Source organism: Sipha flava, unplaced genomic scaffold (assembly GCF_003268045.1).
Source record: "Sipha flava isolate LNK unplaced genomic scaffold, YSA_version1 0_pilon_pilon, whole genome shotgun sequence".
In the NCBI taxonomy this organism is placed as follows: domain Eukaryota; kingdom Metazoa; phylum Arthropoda; class Insecta; order Hemiptera; family Aphididae; genus Sipha; species Sipha flava.
This window is the reverse complement of record NW_020271713.1, coordinates 6,948,865-6,967,663: the sequence shown is the minus strand read 5'-3', so window position 1 is coordinate 6,967,663 and position 18,799 is coordinate 6,948,865. Positions and strand designations below refer to the sequence as shown.

Sequence of the window (18,799 nt, the reverse complement as noted above, 5' to 3'; positions counted from 1 at the left end):
TTGACAGTAAATAGTATATACAGTCTTGCGGTCAGTTACGCATATGTATATAATGCGTCATCGTTGCTGTAATAATCGGATGTGTAGGTATAATAGGTACCTTATTCAATCGATGTTGTTTGTGTAGGTACAGTTATATGTACGCAAGGTTATTGTGCTTACAGAAGGTATGAATCCGAGGGGAGAGGGGCATAAGAGCGATGCCCCTCTAGAATGAAGAAAAACTTATACCTTATACGAATTATGCATATTATGGAATAAATATTTTTATGATATTACATTGCTACTCAAAGTATATTATTTTTATAAAGTAGGTAATTTTCTAGGTTACGAAAAAAATAAAAAAAAACCGTTATAAAAATAAAAAATATTGTATGTAATTACACAAATTAGTACAAATAAATACAGGATTAGATACGTATCTAGGAATCTGGAATAAAAAATAAAATTATATTTATTTTATGCAAATTATTGAATATAGTTTATTATTTTTCATTATTGTCTATGTAATGTTTAAAATTCATAGAATATCTATTTCATAATTTTAGTTGTTTATTTGAAGGGCTGAGATTTATATACAATAAACAATTACACAACATACATTTTATTTACCAACATTTGCAAAAATATACGAAAACAAATTTTTATTATTTATTATAACTTGTTATTATTACATTAAATATTAGTTTATACTAATATAAGTAGTTGTAATAATTAAATGAAATACTTTTGTACTATCTCAAAATATATGTACTAGATACCTGCATGGGCCAGGCCCATAAAATTTAAATACAACCTTTTTTTAAACGAGACACGGATTCCGGGCAGGACTTTTAAATTTTTAAATCTATTTCGGTTTGGGCTAGAATGTAAAAAACTTGTACAAAAATTCAATTTTAGTGATAAAACATTTATTAGAACCGAGTCCGGTTTTACAAAACCAGGCTTTTATTCTCCAATAACAATATCAGACCGAACCGGGCTTAGAAAAATATTTCTAAGGCTTTAGGCCCGTTCATAGCCGAACGTTTATACTCGGCATTTTTCGGCTTACATTGTCTAAGTTCCTACGCGCCGATCGCAAAAACCCATACGCGCCCTCGTCAGTTCGGCGCGTATGAACTTAAACAATGTAATTCGAAAACGTCACGGACTATACGTGAAATGCTGTGAAACGGACCTTATACGTCAGCAGAAAATCCGGACCGGGTCGGACCTAACATTTTTATTACGTGCAGACCTTTAATAAGTACTTTGTTAAATAATTATACAGGTCGTCCGACCAAGATAAGTTTAGATATGTAGTATATTAACGAAAATTCGAAAAATAAACGTTCATTAAATAAATATTATTTAAAATTTACAATATTATAAAAATTTAAAAATTCAAGTTTAAGTCTTAAAAAGATTCTCAAATATCTATACATAATATGGAGAAAAAAATGGTTCTATGTAATCTACAATAAGCCAAATCGTGAACATACTGGCAACCAATCAATTTGGACTTAAGGAAAAAACCATGTAAATGCATATAAATCCTAGCCCTATTTATCAGTGTAATCTACACTACATTTTTTAAGATTTTTTTTAAATTTACTTTTACCTCAGGAGCATATAGAAATGTTCGGTGTTGCGAATGAAGTGATTGATTTGAAAAACGTGTAACACGTATTTTCAATTTACTGCCTAATACAATACTGTAATATTAAATAATTTGGAATTAGCCAGTAATCTACTATCTGTAGACACGCGTGCATCCTTCCAAATACTTTTTTTTCACACGCATCGATCGGCTCGACCTTAATCGCAAGACTTAGCAATAACCATGTTGCAAAGTTTTAGTCGACCGAAAACATTTGATACTTATTATACAAGTGTGTACGTATATCGTACTATACGTAGGCGATAATAACAATTGGCATTGATGTTGGATAGGATTTGAATTATGTCTATACATCATAGGTGTCCTTTACTGCAGCCGGTAGGCACTATTGTTTCGCGGTAGTGACTTGTCTCGCTCGTGTAAGTCGCAAGTAACTGGTGCTGCTATCGAACCGGCGCGGTCGGAACTCGAGAACCGAATTCGGGTACACCAACCCGTCCAAATGTGTCGACAATACCTATGTGACAATACCGACACTATTGCCCGTTCTGCACGGGTACAGGTGTGTCCCGGGTGTTATGCGCGTACCTGCGGTAATTGCGCAACACGTATTGCGCAACGATTCGAACGCGTTTCCTAGCGTGTACCCATGACTGTGCGAGCAGGAACCGCTTCCGAATATGGCGCGTTGACCGTCGGCCTCGTCTCGCGCGGAGGCGGTGTGCGCGACGGGACCAGGTACACGCTTCGTTCGGAACGCGCGCATACAGGGTGCTGCGTAGAGTCGCGGCATTTTCCGTCCGAGCTCGGCGCACGCGTACGCGTACCCTGTACACGTAACTTAACCATCGCTGCGGCAGGTGGCTTCGGCGGCGGTAGGAAAGAGTGAAAAGAGTGGGCGGACGGTCGCGAAGGCTGCCGCGGTGCTGTCGCGTCAGCGGACCGGTTCTCTTCGCCGCGTCGTTCCGGAGAGACCGTAGTGGGAGCGTTTACACCTCCGCTGCGCGAACACACACACACACGCGCGCGCGCGCGCGCCACGCACACGCACACGCACGCACGCACTACCGCCATTGTGTCGGCCGCGTAGTCTTGTACGCGATCCAGTCGACCGTGTTGCGCAACGTCGGTCCGATCTACTCGACGAACCGTCGAACGCGTTTCACGACGTGCTGCACAGACCCGTAGCGGCTGCCGTCGATTCCCGTCCGCGACCACCGGTGCTCGTCGTCCAGGCCACCCTCGCCGTGAGTATTATTCAAACGCTGTCACATATACCCTTGTATGTACTACCCTTTGGCAACAACGGTGACCCGACGAGGGCCACGTCTCGGTTAGGGTTGCGCGCCCCCGCTCGTCGCGCTGTTGCCGCTCGTGGGCGGCCGGGTTTCCCGGGAAACGCGTTGGTAACCCGTTATATGTACGCGCGCGTCTTTCCCCGTCGCCGTTGGTTCCGGTTGACGATCGGCACAGCTCTGTATAACGGGATCGCGAGATGCACACGTTGCGTACAAGTTTGCGCAGTCATCCGGGCGTTTGAATTGGAAATCGGATGTTGGGGTCGCGTTGTGAACGTTAGGTCGGTAACCTGTGGAAATCGCGAAACAATTACAGCGACCGTCATAGAGAACAAAACGAGCGAACGTACTTTATAGCGATTATAAATGTAGCCTAAAAACTTAAAACATGCACAGTTATAGTTCTACGACTGTTACAGCTTACAATTTATCTTTGCAGTTTATTGTATTTAGAGTAAAGACAAAAATTAGTTAGATAGTTGAAATGTTGGTAATGATAATTAATAATAAAATAATATAAGTACCTAGGCTTCGTTGAATACTTGCAAATTAATGTTATGAGCTACGCCTTTTATAAAAGTTACGGTGTCATAAGTGTCTATATTTATTTACTACATCTTCTATTTTTTTTAATTTTTTTTTTCTTTATAAATATATTTATTTATTTTTATCGTGTGATTGTTGCTCACAAATGATTTGCTCATACTTATACTTTAATTCTTGAAAATTTGGTTCGTTTTTTAATCCATCAATAAATTTCTTGAATTTTAAATGAAGTGAACCTAAAAAATATGTGTTTCACGTCTCATGCAATCTCATCCGTTGTCCCATTGGTCAATGTAACATGTTGCAATCCAGAAATCGCTGTATTTGGTGTGCCGTTCTTATTGCTATCGCGACTTTTACGTTGCTGTTTTTATCGTCGCCAGTACCGTAGCAACCAAATATTGCGCCTTGGGTGAAACTTCTAAATGCACTCTTATGTATTTTTAATTTAAAAACATTTTAATGATTTTATATCATTTTTCACATTTACTTCAGGCAATTTAAAGGACGTTTTTCTCGAAGTATTTTTTAAATAAAATTTTCAACATTGACCGTTTACATTTTTAACATGAAATTCAAATTTTTCGTTTTTGCGCTCTCCCAGGAGTTCCTCAAGGGATGTAGACACCTCTCATCTCCTCCTTACTAAAAATTTTTACTAAAAATCGTTTACTAAAACGATCCTGACCATCGCTATAATTTTTTCGCGGTTATGACCTGTACTTCGTCCATACCCGTTAGGTTCTTGGGTGAAATATTGCATATTTCAGGAACACTTCAAATAAATAAACAGAACTATACGTTTTTGCTCATTGAAATATTAAATTACTTATATCTAATATTTTCTTCTTGATTGGTATACTCATTGTGTATGCACAATACACGTAGATCCACTCCTACAAGATTGGGCTATCACAATTCCACAAAAAAAAAATTAATGTTAGCAACTGCCTATTACATATGCTGAATTTATATTGCAAATTGACTATTAACAAATTAAGTAATCAAAATAGTTAAATGATCCAGGTAATTTTAAAAATTTGATTTCTAAATAATATACTTACTCCTGTCATTTGTCATGCCTTATGTAGGATATTATTTGGACCTAAACAATAATATATTATCTCAAAAAATGTTGTTTCATTTCAAAATACAACACAATGATAAATATCTCTGAACTTTGATTAAAATTGGATATTTCATAATATGAACTTTTACTTGGATATTTTATGAGTATATAACTTAACTTTTATACAGAACCATTTTGAAGTCTTCATTAATTATCTTTAAACAAGATACTCATAATATTTAATGTGCCTTTTTATTTTTTATATTTTGTATCCTGTTTCAATTTAGTAAATGTTTCATTATTTTAGACAGTAATATATTTGTTTTTTCCTCAAAAAATCTGGTTTCATATTCTTTTCTTTTTCTTGAGGATTGTGTTTCTAATTAAAATTAGGTATATAATAAATATTTATAATTAATAATGTAAAGAGTAATCATTAGGCCCTATTAAAATTCTGATAACTCTTTATTTACATTTGTTGTTTACAAAATTAATTTTGACCGTAAAATTATTCTATTATATCAATTTAATCTATTTTATTTTTCAGAGCAATATGATGGGATTAAAAAGCATTATTTTATGTGCTGTAAGTATATATTCAAAATAATATAATTAAAATCTCATTTTATACAAGTTTTATTTTTTAACATTAACATATACATTTACAGTTTAAATTGTTTATAAAGACATGCAACATGGTTCAAAAACCTACTCTGATAATATTCTACTATTTAATTATTTCTTAAAATCTTCTGATAAATTATGTTTATTAATAGACACAAATAATTTATTATTAATTATATTATATTATATTTATTTTTTATTTTAGTTGGCATTTAGCTGTATTCAAGCTGATAATTTTATGTCTAATGATGCTTTATTAGGAGGTATATATTTTAATTATTTACAAATAATTATAATCAATAAATAATTTATATTTTATCATTTCATTTAAACTAGATTTAAATGATATGTCAAAAGATATAACAATAGAATGCAATAATAAGGAAATAAGTGTGACTATTGATACTAAATCAAAATCTTTCACTGGAATAATTTATCCAAAAGATTTATCAAAAAATTCAAGCTGCATGGCCGAGTTTAATTATGAAAGGAATCCAATAGTTTATAAACTTCCATTAAGGTCTTGTAACACAATGAGTACATATTTAGTAAGTAAAAATGTATGGTAATTTTTTTTTTTGGGGGGGGGGGAGATTGCGGCCTTTAAAACCTTCTCATACAACAAATTGTCCTCTATTATGTATGGTAAATTAAGTAGATATAAATTTTTTTTAAATCTTAATAAATATTCTAGAATGACGGTATGGTAGAATACTTCAATACAATAGTTCTACAACCGCATAGGAAATTGGTAACGAACCAGGGTAAAGGTTTTCACATTCGTTGCAAGTATCAAACAAATGATCAGTTGTTAACTAATGTGTTGAATATGAGGTGAGTAATAATTGTTTCTATTTTCATCTTTATTCTTTCAATTTGTTAATCCGCTTATAATTAAATTAGGTTAGATAATAATTTAGATATTAATAATAATAATATTTATAATAATATTTTTTTAGAGTTAATAACATTTAAATTGCCAACATGGCATATAGAATTTTACGATAAAAAAATAGGAAAATTAAAATTCTGTTTCCTAAAACTCAATATATAAATATGCATTTTATTTATGTAGGTTAATATTCTTGAAAATTGTATGATTTTTATACTTCTGTAGCACAACTGATGAAGCAGCAATGATTGAAACTTCCAAGATGCCAACATGTACAATGAAAATATTCTCTGGGAAAACTGTAAAACAAGATGTAGCTGAAAATGTGAAAATCGGAGATCCTTTGACAATGGTCATATCTATAAACAGTGAAGACGTTTTTGGTTTGTTTATTACAGATTGTTTAGTTCGTGATGGTTTGGGCTGGGGTGATCAACGACTTATTGATAAATCTGGGTAAGTTGCTACAAAAATATAAATATTTATTTTGTTAATAAGATATCTATACTCATTAATGCATTCAACTATTAATTTCAATATTAATATACATTAATAATTATGTTGAAGCATCATTAATAATATAGATTTCGATTTTTTTTTTTTTTTTAATTTTAGATGTTCCATTGAAGATGATATAATGGGACAATTTGAATACAGTGCTAATAAGACAACAGCAGTTGTTAATTTTCAAGCTCATAAGTTTCCCTACACTACATCTGTTTATTATCAATGCCATGTTCATTTATGTTTGAAAGCTAATAATGGTTGTGCAAATACGGTAAATTTATTTTAATTATTCAATATTAATAATGAAGAATATATTCTTATTTTTATTTTGTATATAGCCACCAAATTGTAGTAGTAAAAAACGTTTTCGTCGTGAAGACCAAACATTAGAAGATGAGAGTCCTGCAACAATAGAAGTATACAGCGGTTTATATGTTAACGAAGGTGCAGATTCAGGCAATCCCGAACAAATGGATCAAGTATCAAGAGAGAAGGTACTGAATATTCTTTTTAAAATTAATGTATTTAATATTTATACTAATAAACAATTGTTAATGCAATTCTTTTATTGAATTTATATTCCTAAATTAATGGATTTAAATAATTTTAAAATTATAACTTCATGGGCTTTTGATTTAACTTAGATTTATTAGAGGCTTAGAAAAAATGTAGCTAACTCCATATAGTTGGAAGAAAAAGCAATAATATAAAATAATCATCTAATGAATAATAATATAATTTAATGATTGGAAATAATATACAAATTCTACTTCATGTCAATCATTTCTGTATAGTTAAATGATTATTATAATACATTAAAAAAAAAAAAAAAATGTACATGAATTGTAATACTTTCGAATTTGATGGATATTACATGCTCATTTTTGATTTTGACATTTAATGTATGTTATGGATATGATAGAATTAAAAATAATATTTTTTTGTTATAGGTTATGGATGACCCGTATAATATTTGCATTTCACAACGAAATTTCGCCATCAGTATTGCTATAGCTGGACTTATATTGATGCTGTTAACTGTGATAACAGCTCTAATATTATTAATGAGAAGACACAAAAAATCGGTTTCTTCTAGTGGAAGTTCCGTTTACAGTGGCCCATACACAAATACAGCTTATAGTCATACTAGTTAAATATTTTTCACTAAGATTCTATGGTGCTTTTTATTTTAAATGTAACAAATTTTATTATAATTAATTTTTTATTTGTAAATCAACATTTAAACAAAATGTTATTTTGATTAGGTACCTAATTCTATTATATATTGTAAAAACAAAGTATTTTTATTTGGAATTTAATTTGAACCACGGACATATATTAAACAGATTTAGACATCTGTCAAGTACACGGTGCAACCAATTGTTGATAAAATTGTATGTAGTGGTATTTTAACAAATTATTAGTTTTGAAAATTGATTTCATTTCTATAAACTAATAGTTACAATTTGATTAGTATTCTTATGACATAAGAAAATATTTTTACATAATTTATGTATATTGTCAATTAATTTCCTAATCATAATTATTATCTTGTAAGTAATAATTACAAGTAAAATATTATTTGTATAATGCTATGATAATTTATTTTTAGTTCCTTAATTTTTTTTATTTTTTTATTAAAACTATAACTATAATAGACATTGTATGAACAGATAGTCTAAATAAATAAAAAATATAATTATTGGTTGGTATCTATAGGTGAAAAAGCCAGAAGTATTAATATATGTCCCTGATTTAAATATTTATATTAAATTATGTTTTAAGTGTACGATTATAATTTATATACATATTTATATGATAAGTTATAATTTTTTAATAAATTGTATTAATACTTTGATTATTCAATTTTATGTAATATTGTATTATGTCATCTTTTAGATAAAATAGCTACCTATTGAAAATTCAAAAAAAAAATGTGATAATCATACCATCGCTCACAGCATAAATAATCTATAGGTTTAAAGAGAATACGGCACAATAAGATTATTATCATTGACTGTGGATAGTTTATTTGAGCTATTACAACATTTATATTTTTATTTTTTTGTCATTTAATTTAGCCAAATAAATAACCAAATTATTATATAACTTACAGCCAGTTTAAATCAATATATTAGTCTTTTTGATCAATCTTGTTTTGTATTTCGTTTTCAAAAACTTAAAAATTAAGTACTTGAACTGCTCACAAACAATGATTCTGGGATGCTTATTCAATAATGCTTAATGCACTGTAGTATGGAAATGTTGTGATTTTTACACTTTATAAAATATTGAAACAAGCATTTCTTCTAACTTTCATATCCTTTGCTTAACATCGATGTTACTGTACTGTTGATCATGTTTAAAAGTCAAAGAACTAATATTTCTTATCGATATTTAAGGAATATAGACCTATTTAGCAATTCTTACTGCTTAGAATAACCCACATCATTTCGAAAAATTAAATAAAATTAAAGTCTAGATATACATTAATTTATTAAAAAAAAAAAAAAAACGAATATGGACAGAAAATAAATGAATATGAAATTTAATATACAATTTACTCAATACTTGAAACTTTCAAACCGAAATTTGATTTGATTGTGATTCAGAAAAAATGACCAGTTTACAGTAGATAAGTACATATAAATGTAATTTAACAAATATGAGGATTAACAAACGTAAGTCTAAGTAAAATAGTGTAATGTGAAATTTTAAATAATATGAATTTAAAATCATTATTGTAAATAACTTTTATATTTAATTAGTCAGTGCATTTTTTTAGTTGGGTATTTGAAAAGTTATAATGAAATCATAATAAAATTATTATAAATAAATCAATTATTGAAGTAAATTTTAATGTCTACATTCACTATATATTCTTTGTCCATGTCGAACATCATAGATAAAAATAGCCAAATTATTATTTTATCAACAAGTTTTATGAGGTAATAAATAAATTAGTTTTCCTTTGATTTAGAAGAATATTTGAAAATTCATTCTAGTAATATGTAAATTATTCATTAATGGTTTTAAATAAATATGTAACATACCTCGAGTTATAAAACATACAATGTTAACAAAGATCATACATCCTTATTCTGAGAAAAAGGTTTTAACAAAATAAATAACTATCAGATTTTATTTAAATAAATTAAATTAAAAATAGTAGTACAAATACTCTGGCATTACTTAAGTTTACAGTTATAAATTATGTTAAGAGAGAAATATTCATTTGTTGAATAGTTCACTATAATTTGTACATAGCTAATAATTGTCCAAGAGATGATTTGATCTGAACCGCAGTTTGACTAGTTTTGTTTCAATATTAATTTAAAACTTATATTTTACAAAAAGGGCAAAAATTATCATAAAAATGTAGTTGGGATTGTTTTGCTCTCCATTGTTAAATATACATATTTACAGTCAAAATAAAAACATTATAAGCTATGGAAGGATAAATCAGATCAAATATTAGAGAGAATATCCATAACATTGTTTGGAAGCATTGTCTCCAAACGATCTAGACAATAATTTACTGGAACAATAATCCACATGCATAACTGTAATAATCAAAGAAAATATATATAATTAAATAATGTTGAAAAAAAAGATTGTAAAATCTTAAAAGTTAAAATATATAATAAATTTCATATAAAATTAACTTACAATATAAACAAGACTGCCAGTAAATTGTGGATGGAGATATATGAGTAAAGCAAGTAATGCTGTAAAGGAACTTAGACCGGCTGTAAAGTGAATGAAAAATGGTAAATCTTTTTGTGGAAATACGCTAACTTTATGATAATCTATAAAAATAAATTACATAAATAATTAATAGAAATATTAAGAAATAGTATATTTTTGTTAAATTAATTACTGGGTAATAATTCTCTGTCTGCTAACTCTGTGCATGTTGGATAAGGATGGAATAAGTATCCTTTTTCCAAAGGGTATGGAATTTGGTTGAACGCACTTTCCCAAGTGACACTTAGCACAGTCAAAGCTCCTTTTATTCGTTTCCAATGGGCTAAATGGAAAAATGCGTACGCCACAGCTTCCGAATCTCCTCTTTTCAGTATGTGTTCAGGAGGAAAGATGTACGATTTCATTTCCAATAAATACTTAAAAGAAAAATTAAAAATAAAAGTTGTTATTATATAATCATCAGGATTTGGCACTATTTGTATTTTTAGTTTTTAAGCTTTAAATTTATCAGTACTATATGTCAATATGAAAATATTAATAATTTTAAGCTAATATATAATAATTTTTCCATTTGATAATAGTTAATAATATTTTCGTTAAACTAATAAAAAATAAATAAATATATATATATATGTATGTAGAATAGGTTGTAATTATGTTATTAACTCTAATACAATGAAACAAAAAACAACATAAACTAAAGTAAAGATAATATTATAAGTACATACTAATAATAATAAAATTAAATAATAAAAAAATTAATAAATGAACACAATATTTAAATATAAAAACATATCATACTTTTGGAACATGTGGATTAAATTCAACAGCTCGGTGGATAGCTTCAAGTGCTACTTCTTCCGCTTGATTAAGTCCTTTTTTCAATGAATTTCCTCCGTTATATCTATAATTATCAAATATTTATTTAAGACATTTTAACAACAGCATTTAGATAAATATAAAGCAAACATTTTCAGGTGTTAATATTTTACTTAATATATTAATTACTATTTAATATATAATAAAATATATTTAATATAATAAATACTAGCCTAACATCTATATTATTGTTTATCTGATCAATTAAATAATTAAAAATTATAAAGCTAGAAATAAGCTTTTATTTCAAGTTACATCCCTAGTACTATTATGTTTGTTTTTATTAGTTAAGGATTAGTTGTGTTGAGTGCTGTCAGTTCAACAATGTATTGGAAGAGCTTTGAATGATATCAGTAATTTTAAAGTTTATTATTACATACTACGGAAGTAATATTGAAATTATTTTCAATATAATATAATTATTATAATGATAAACAAAGAACTATTTTTTTTTATAAATATAATATAAAATAATACAAAACGTATATAAAATATAGTGATTTTAAATGTCTATAATATCTATATATTTTACTCGTTATTGGTGTATGAATATTTACTAAATATAATTATTTTTTGCATTAAAGTAAAACAGTATAATACTATTAAATAATAACATATCAGTAATTTTGAATTTTAAACTTAACTATAAATATTGTAATATTTACTTGTTAAATTCAATAAAACACATTATACAAAGTATACATTCCTGACATTTTTAATAAAAATAGATAAGATAAAATTTATAAAATAATTACTTTTCAGCGATAATACGGATTTTCAACAATGCAGAAGTATAACAGATGACTGCTGATTTCGGTAAATTTATATCGTCGTATTTAGCCAACACTGATTGTACATCGGCATATGATTGCATTTCTAATAATACTTCAATTAAATTTTCATGAACATTAAGTATGTTCATAATCGGAGGCATTTCCTTGCTTAACTGTAAATAACAAATTATTTCATAATTATATAAATATTAATTAAATTAATTATATTAATTAATTGAATCATATAATGATTCAGAGAACTCTAAATTAATTAAAAAATAAAATAAGATTATAATAGATATACCTTTTTTTTTAAATTTTAATAATTTTAAAGTAAAATCGGATTACATACATAACAATAAATAAAAATTATATTTAACAAGATAATAATTTTAATTACTTTTCTTAATTTCATGAGCTATAAAGATTTTAAATTAAATTTTAAAGAAAAAATAAACTATTATGAAATATTTATTTTTTAAGTAATTGTTCTTGTCTTTGTGTTTTAATGTTTGAAATAAATCTGGATTGTTTTATGGTATATTAAAAATAAAATATGTGCATGTTTAATTATATTTTTATACCATAATTAATAACATTATTTCTAATAGCTACCGAGATTAAAAAAGTCAATTATGTTCATCACAATAATTTTATACATCAATTAAACCTTTAAACCTAGTTACTATTATTTATTAAACTATATTATATATTATGTTATTAATTTAATTACTAATGTAGCAAAAGCAATAGTATTGAATACCTTAACTACTATGTGGTAATTGAATCTAGACTTTCTAGACTTCAATAGTATATTTTAAATATTATTTTTTTCAGGAAAAAACTAAAAGTTAGAAAATTGCACTGAACTTGATTTTAGAAAGTAAATTATTTAAAATTGTTAAGAGGTAGATTTAATTGTTCTTTTTGGAGAGTATTCATAAGCTATAAGATCTTTCTCATAGACGTGTTTTAGATTGGAGGCGAGAGCTGTAGGTCAATTTTAAACACTTTTAACTATTTTTCTAGTAAGAGCATAAACAATTTGGGGGACAAGATTAGCACCTTCAATTTTGAGCTTAGTCTCTCTATTTGAACATATGCCCTTCATATTTCCTAAAAATCTTTTGGTAAGGCCCATACCACAGTGGAGCCTAGGGACCTACATACCCTAAATCCACCCCTGATTATACTATTTAAATGTAAAATAATTTAGTAAATAATTTACTTTATTATAATACAACAGTGGTATACAAAGCAATGAAAATATAAGTAATATTCTGAATTAATTTTGAATTAAAATTAGACCACTCAATTCACAAATGATAAATTAAGAAATATTCTACAAGAACTACATAAATCTTATTTATATATAAATAAGTATAAATAAAACTTCTTTGTTAGGAATAGTAATTTGAATTGATAAAATATTTTGATTCAATATGCAGTTCAATATCTACAATAATTGGTGTTTAAAAATAATTACAATTAACACATGAATTATATTATATTTTTTTTGTAATAAAAACTAATATGATTTAATAATGTAAAATTAAGTACAAATAATTTTTTTTTTATCATTAACTATAAATGTTATTTTAATTTACTATTTCAATATTATTATTTTGAAAATCATCTTAAATAAGATTTAATTTAAAACAAAAATATTGTAAGAATAATATTTGTTCGGTTAAAAACTTATTTGTGTAATACTTATAAGTATAAAATATTAAGAATAAAGAAAAAAAATTGTATTTCAACATTACTTATTTAGGAATCTTTCAATTGTTATAATATAAAAAAAAAGTAAGTTGAACTGCTTAATAAACAATAAATAAAATGCCAAGTGTTCAATAATATATTTATGACATTAATATAATACCTTTTATAAATGATATACTTTGATACACTTTATCCTTGTAAAACTTTAATTCTATAGATATCCAAATATAAATATAAAATTAAAATTAAATCAGTAGAAGTATATTTGAATGAAACATACAATATAATAATTTTATAATTATATATTTTTTAATGCACTCATATTATTGAATATTTATGTACACTTACATCTCTAAACATTTTTGCGGCTTCTTTTAACTTTCTTAACTTCCTACAGCACATTGCTATTCGCCTTCGTATGTATATTAAGACATTTAAATCCCGCCCTAAGACAAATAGGAAATTATATTAAAATAATATCGTAAATTAATAGCTATAAGTATATATATAAAGTAAATAAATCAATAAATAATATTTTTAGAATTATTCTCTAATGAAAAATTGCTATTTTAATAAACACGAAATACATTTTATTCTTTATTGCATACATAAATGACTTAAAATTATTAGTATACTAATGAACATCAAAATTTAACTAAAAAAAAAAATGATACTAATTATGAATTAGTATAATTATATATGTAATTAATAATTACAAATATGAAAAAAGTCTCCTATGTAAAACATAAATATTTATCGATATTTAAAATGTATTGGAAGTTGTATCTAAAAATAATCAGATTATTCAATTAGTTAAAACAATGAAAATTTGAAAACCCACAAATTATGCTAAAAATCAATTTGGTTACAATTGTTATAAATAGTATAATCCATCAATCGAAAAAAAAGTGTTAAGAATTTAGTTTTTTAGATACCTAAATATTATCGAAATACATCAATTTATGAATTAAAATTTTGTAAATATATAAATAAATATAATTACTGTGTTGCATTTCTATGTTAGCATCCAAATGATGAGATTTTTGAGTTTTTTTGTAATTAGCTTCAGCTAATTTTAGTGCTTTTCGTAGAATTTTTTCAACTTTCAACATAGTTGGTGCTTCTTCTTCAGCCAACATTATAAGAGCTGTAACACAGTCAGCATTTTTTTCCAAAGCCAAATGTGCTGCTTTTATTCTTGCAGCTGGTACCCTTTCCCTCCATGCAGCTTGCATTACTTAAATAAAAATAGTAAATTTAAATTTACTAAGCATAAACAATATTTTATAAAATTAATATTTTATACTTTCATAATCTGGTTTTCCATTATCTGCATCACATATGAAAAATGCTTGATGATCTTGGGCTGATAAATTCATATCATAAAACGTCAAAGGATCTCGTTTGGTTGCATTGAAATATCTTGAATATTCTGCACCCCGAAAAAGACCCAAAGGATTTCTCCATACTTTGCATTCTAAAAAAATTTAATTTAGATTTATAAGAAAATATGAGTTTTCGAAAAATTGATGAGTTATAAATACAAAAATACAAAATTAATTGTTAATTAATTAAATAATAAACAGTAGTTATATCAAAATAAGCGAGAAAAACGATAAGATCAATTAAAATACTTATAAAGTAATTAAACTTTTTTTTTTTTTTAGAGAATATGTTTATAAATTGTAAAAAAGTTAATATTAATCTACAGTAAATGATAAAAACTATAATTCTAAGCATTCAAATTTTTATTAAACAATAATTGGAAGGTAAGTATTTTACTAAGAAATTGATAATAAGTTATTATTAGGATTCGGGATAGCAGAGAGCGAAATAAATTCATTTCTCAATGTCATGATTCCAAATATGAATTTTGAATTTGCATAATTTTGCTTATTACATAGATTTTGCAGAAAATTAGTTTTTACGTTTTTTTTGCTTATTTTGCATATTTTAGAAAATTATTCAAATTTAAAAAATGAAAAACTTCAACCGATTGAAAAAAAGAAAAAATAATGTTTTTATTGTGTTTTTCAGTGCTAAAAGCCTCAAATCCTGGTAATAACAATTATATATATTTTTTCAACACATAGAATGGACAGTCCTAAAAACTGAGCTTATATTTAAGATTGTATGTTTTGTCTTATTAAAAATGCATTGATAAATTATTTTAAAATAATATTAAAGAAATTAACAATAAATATTATACTAATAACCTCATAAATGCATAAATAAAATATTATATTATTTTAATAAAAAGATATACCTGGTACTTGTTGGTTATTATCGTTATCTCCGCCAATCCAAGGACTTATATAGTTGAGTGAAAATTGTTCAATAAAAGACACTCCATATCTTTGAAAATATATCAATTCCAAAACCTAAAAATAATATATAATTTTAATTGAAAACCAGTTTTGAAAAACAATAATTATTATTTAATAATCAGGAAAATATATAGCATTTGAAATGTGTTACAAACAATTATTTACATAATAGCTTTAAAATTGGTTATTTCATTAAAAGCAAATTAACATGTAATCAAATACTTTATTAGATAAATAATTATCATTTAATTAATGGTCAAGAGATATTTTCTAAGTTAAAAGTAATAATATGTAATATGGCTTATAAATTTATAAAAAAATAAATGTATATAATTTATTATAATTAGTATACTTTTAACCCAGTTTTCTAAATTCTGTAAGTAGTATACATTTTTAATTTTTAAATGTCTTGTAATATTTTTTATTATTTTTTATATAAATTAATCTTATTTTGATATAAGAATTATCATTATTTAAAATTTAGATCTAAAAAGAAAAATGTTCAAAATGTACTTTTTTACTTCTTATTTCTTATTTAAACTATAATTTAATAATTAATTTATGTATTTAATAACTTTATTTATGAATGACATATACAGTAGAATCCCGATTTACTATATCTTATATCTTTACTATCCATGTTCGCAATTAATCATGCTCATTTTTCCAAAAATAAAGGCATAGGCACCTAATCCGTATGTATTGTATGTAGGTTAATTATAATAAATAATATTAATTTAATAAACAATGTTTGGACTATATTATAAATAAATTTATGGAAGTAGTTTATATTGCCCTGAACTTCTGTGAGCAGGAATGATGGCATGAATTCAAGAAAAATTATTTCATACCATAAATAACAAAATCTACTTCAAATTTTAGCCCTTATAATTTTAAAATATCACAATATGCATTTATAAAATACAAATTAAATAAAACGTAATAATAAATAAAAAATTAAATTAAAGTTTTTTAGGTAAATAAAATTTCGACTAATAAAAGTTTTCAATTATCGGTATGACTTCTCCCTACCATTACTTTGGATAATTGTGGTTCTAATGTATAAAGCAATTATTTAAAAATGCACATTAATATTAATGACAATTTAATATGACTATATGAGAAAAAATATATTTTTTAATGTTTAGGTATATGATTTACTTTTAGTAATAAAATAAAATAATGTGGTAAACAAAATAATGAAGAAAAAAAATAAAAAAATAAACACTTCAATGAGTACTTATTTTAGAGAAAATAAAAATTAGAGAAGTAGCACAAAAAGTTGTTCATTTTGAATTTTTCCTGTTGTTTCAATACACTAATATAAAAAACAATTGCATTATTATTATAGTTTTTTCATGGTTAAATTAACTCAAACTTTGTTCTAATATAATTATAGGAAAAAAACAATAAAAAGTACGTAAGATTTAAACAATAATAAATTAATAACTAATAACTAATATCTTAGTTGAATTAATTAAATTTAAATATTATTAAAACATACCATTATTAAAGCTGATATCAGTGATGATGTAGCTGTAAGTGCAATGTAAAATTTTGGCGTCAAGGAATCCATGAAAACAGCAACTGCAAAAATATAAATTGTATTTAAAACGGTAAAACAAAAAAATCACTAAAATTTAAATAACTAGGTATTATTTTTATTAATTTTTTTAAATACCTATTTGATAGACAATGAATACACATTTTAATGGTTTATTAATTTTATATAGATTCGTTAAAAATAAGGTAATTTATCTAAATATTACAAATATTTTATTTTTTTTAACTCAATCGTATCAAGTATAATCAGGAAATTTTTATTTCTATTTTTAACACTGATAGTTTGTACTGTGTTAACAAATTCTAAGTACAATTCATTATTTCTCCTTAAGATGAATTTCTTATTTGTTTCCAATATTTTATAATTTTGATACCTTTATTGATTTAACATTATTCCCAGTATTCAGTTGACTATTTTATTTTAAATAATTGCTCAGAACATAAAACAATAAAATGCCAACAGTCTTTGCCTAATATTATATCTTCTAAATTGTTATAAAATGTTTTCAAAGATATTCATAAAATTCTAATTTAAGAGGTGAATTTATTTAAAACGAATAATAATAACACAAATTAAGATTACAAAGACGAAGTGGATAATTTTGTTTTTTGTGTAATTTTGTGTAAGTGATCGAACATTTCGATGGCTCAAATTACATCAAGAACATAAGAAGCCCACGAGTTGATTTTAGAATACGTCTCAAGACGGGTTAACTGTATCTATGATACTTTTCAAGCAGCCGCTTGATGTAATACTATAATGCACCCGTCAATCACATACCTACGTCCCAGATGGCCCTTTTCCGAAGACAATCCCTGGTGTAGCACACGACTAAGGTTATTGCCAAATACCACGCCCACCAGAGTTTCCTCCAAATCCAACCGATGAATGTTTTGATCATTTTTCGGACGGACGAGGAGAATGAGAAAGAGTCTACGGTTAAAAGATTCGCAGTGGTAATGCGAGAGCCGTTACCGGTTACATTACCGGTCGGCGGCAAACGATAACCGACCGGTGCCCGGTGAACGAACACAATGACAACGGTTTACGAAAACCGCAACGTCCGCGCAACTGCTGCGGCGCTACAACGGTAAATAGTTAGAGGCAACAGTTAATCGCAGATACGGTGTACTCAAAAATCCTATTACTCGATCGATATCAACCACTGAACCACGAAAATGAATTAATCCGCCGCTAGACCGTGTGATATCGGCTTATCACCGAGAAGCTGACGCCACCGTCATGTATTCGACCGGTCGCGAAACGTTTTACCGTCGGACCGTTAAC

The 18,799-nt window shown here is 26.7% G+C and overlaps 2 protein-coding genes across 2 annotated transcripts; one reads left to right on the top strand and one right to left on the bottom strand.

Moving 5' to 3' along the window:
- Positions 1 to 2,623: 2,623 nt before the first annotated feature.
- Positions 2,624 to 7,763, top strand: LOC112693136. Its single transcript, XM_025568098.1, has 9 exons — positions 2,624 to 2,850; positions 5,064 to 5,102; positions 5,346 to 5,403; positions 5,477 to 5,688; positions 5,835 to 5,974; positions 6,258 to 6,488; positions 6,648 to 6,810; positions 6,878 to 7,033; positions 7,490 to 7,763. The coding sequence occupies exons 2-9, from the start codon at positions 5,070 to 5,072 to the stop codon at positions 7,691 to 7,693; spliced, it is 1,197 nt and encodes a 398-aa protein (XP_025423883.1). The 5' UTR covers positions 2,624 to 2,850; positions 5,064 to 5,069; the 3' UTR covers positions 7,694 to 7,763.
- A 1,900-nt stretch (positions 7,764 to 9,663) lies between these two features.
- On the bottom strand, positions 9,664 to 18,708 carry LOC112681562 (protein ST7 homolog). The gene is made up of 11 exons (XM_025551834.1): positions 18,293 to 18,708; positions 17,453 to 17,535; positions 15,888 to 16,002; positions 14,928 to 15,098; positions 14,625 to 14,858; positions 13,970 to 14,067; positions 11,882 to 12,072; positions 11,049 to 11,151; positions 10,420 to 10,663; positions 10,209 to 10,348; positions 9,664 to 10,102 (listed from the first exon to the last, which is right to left on the bottom strand). The coding sequence occupies exons 1-11, from the start codon at positions 18,411 to 18,413 to the stop codon at positions 10,007 to 10,009; spliced, it is 1,596 nt and encodes a 531-aa protein (XP_025407619.1). The 5' UTR covers positions 18,414 to 18,708; the 3' UTR covers positions 9,664 to 10,006.
- Between the last annotated feature and the right edge of the window lie 91 nt (positions 18,709 to 18,799).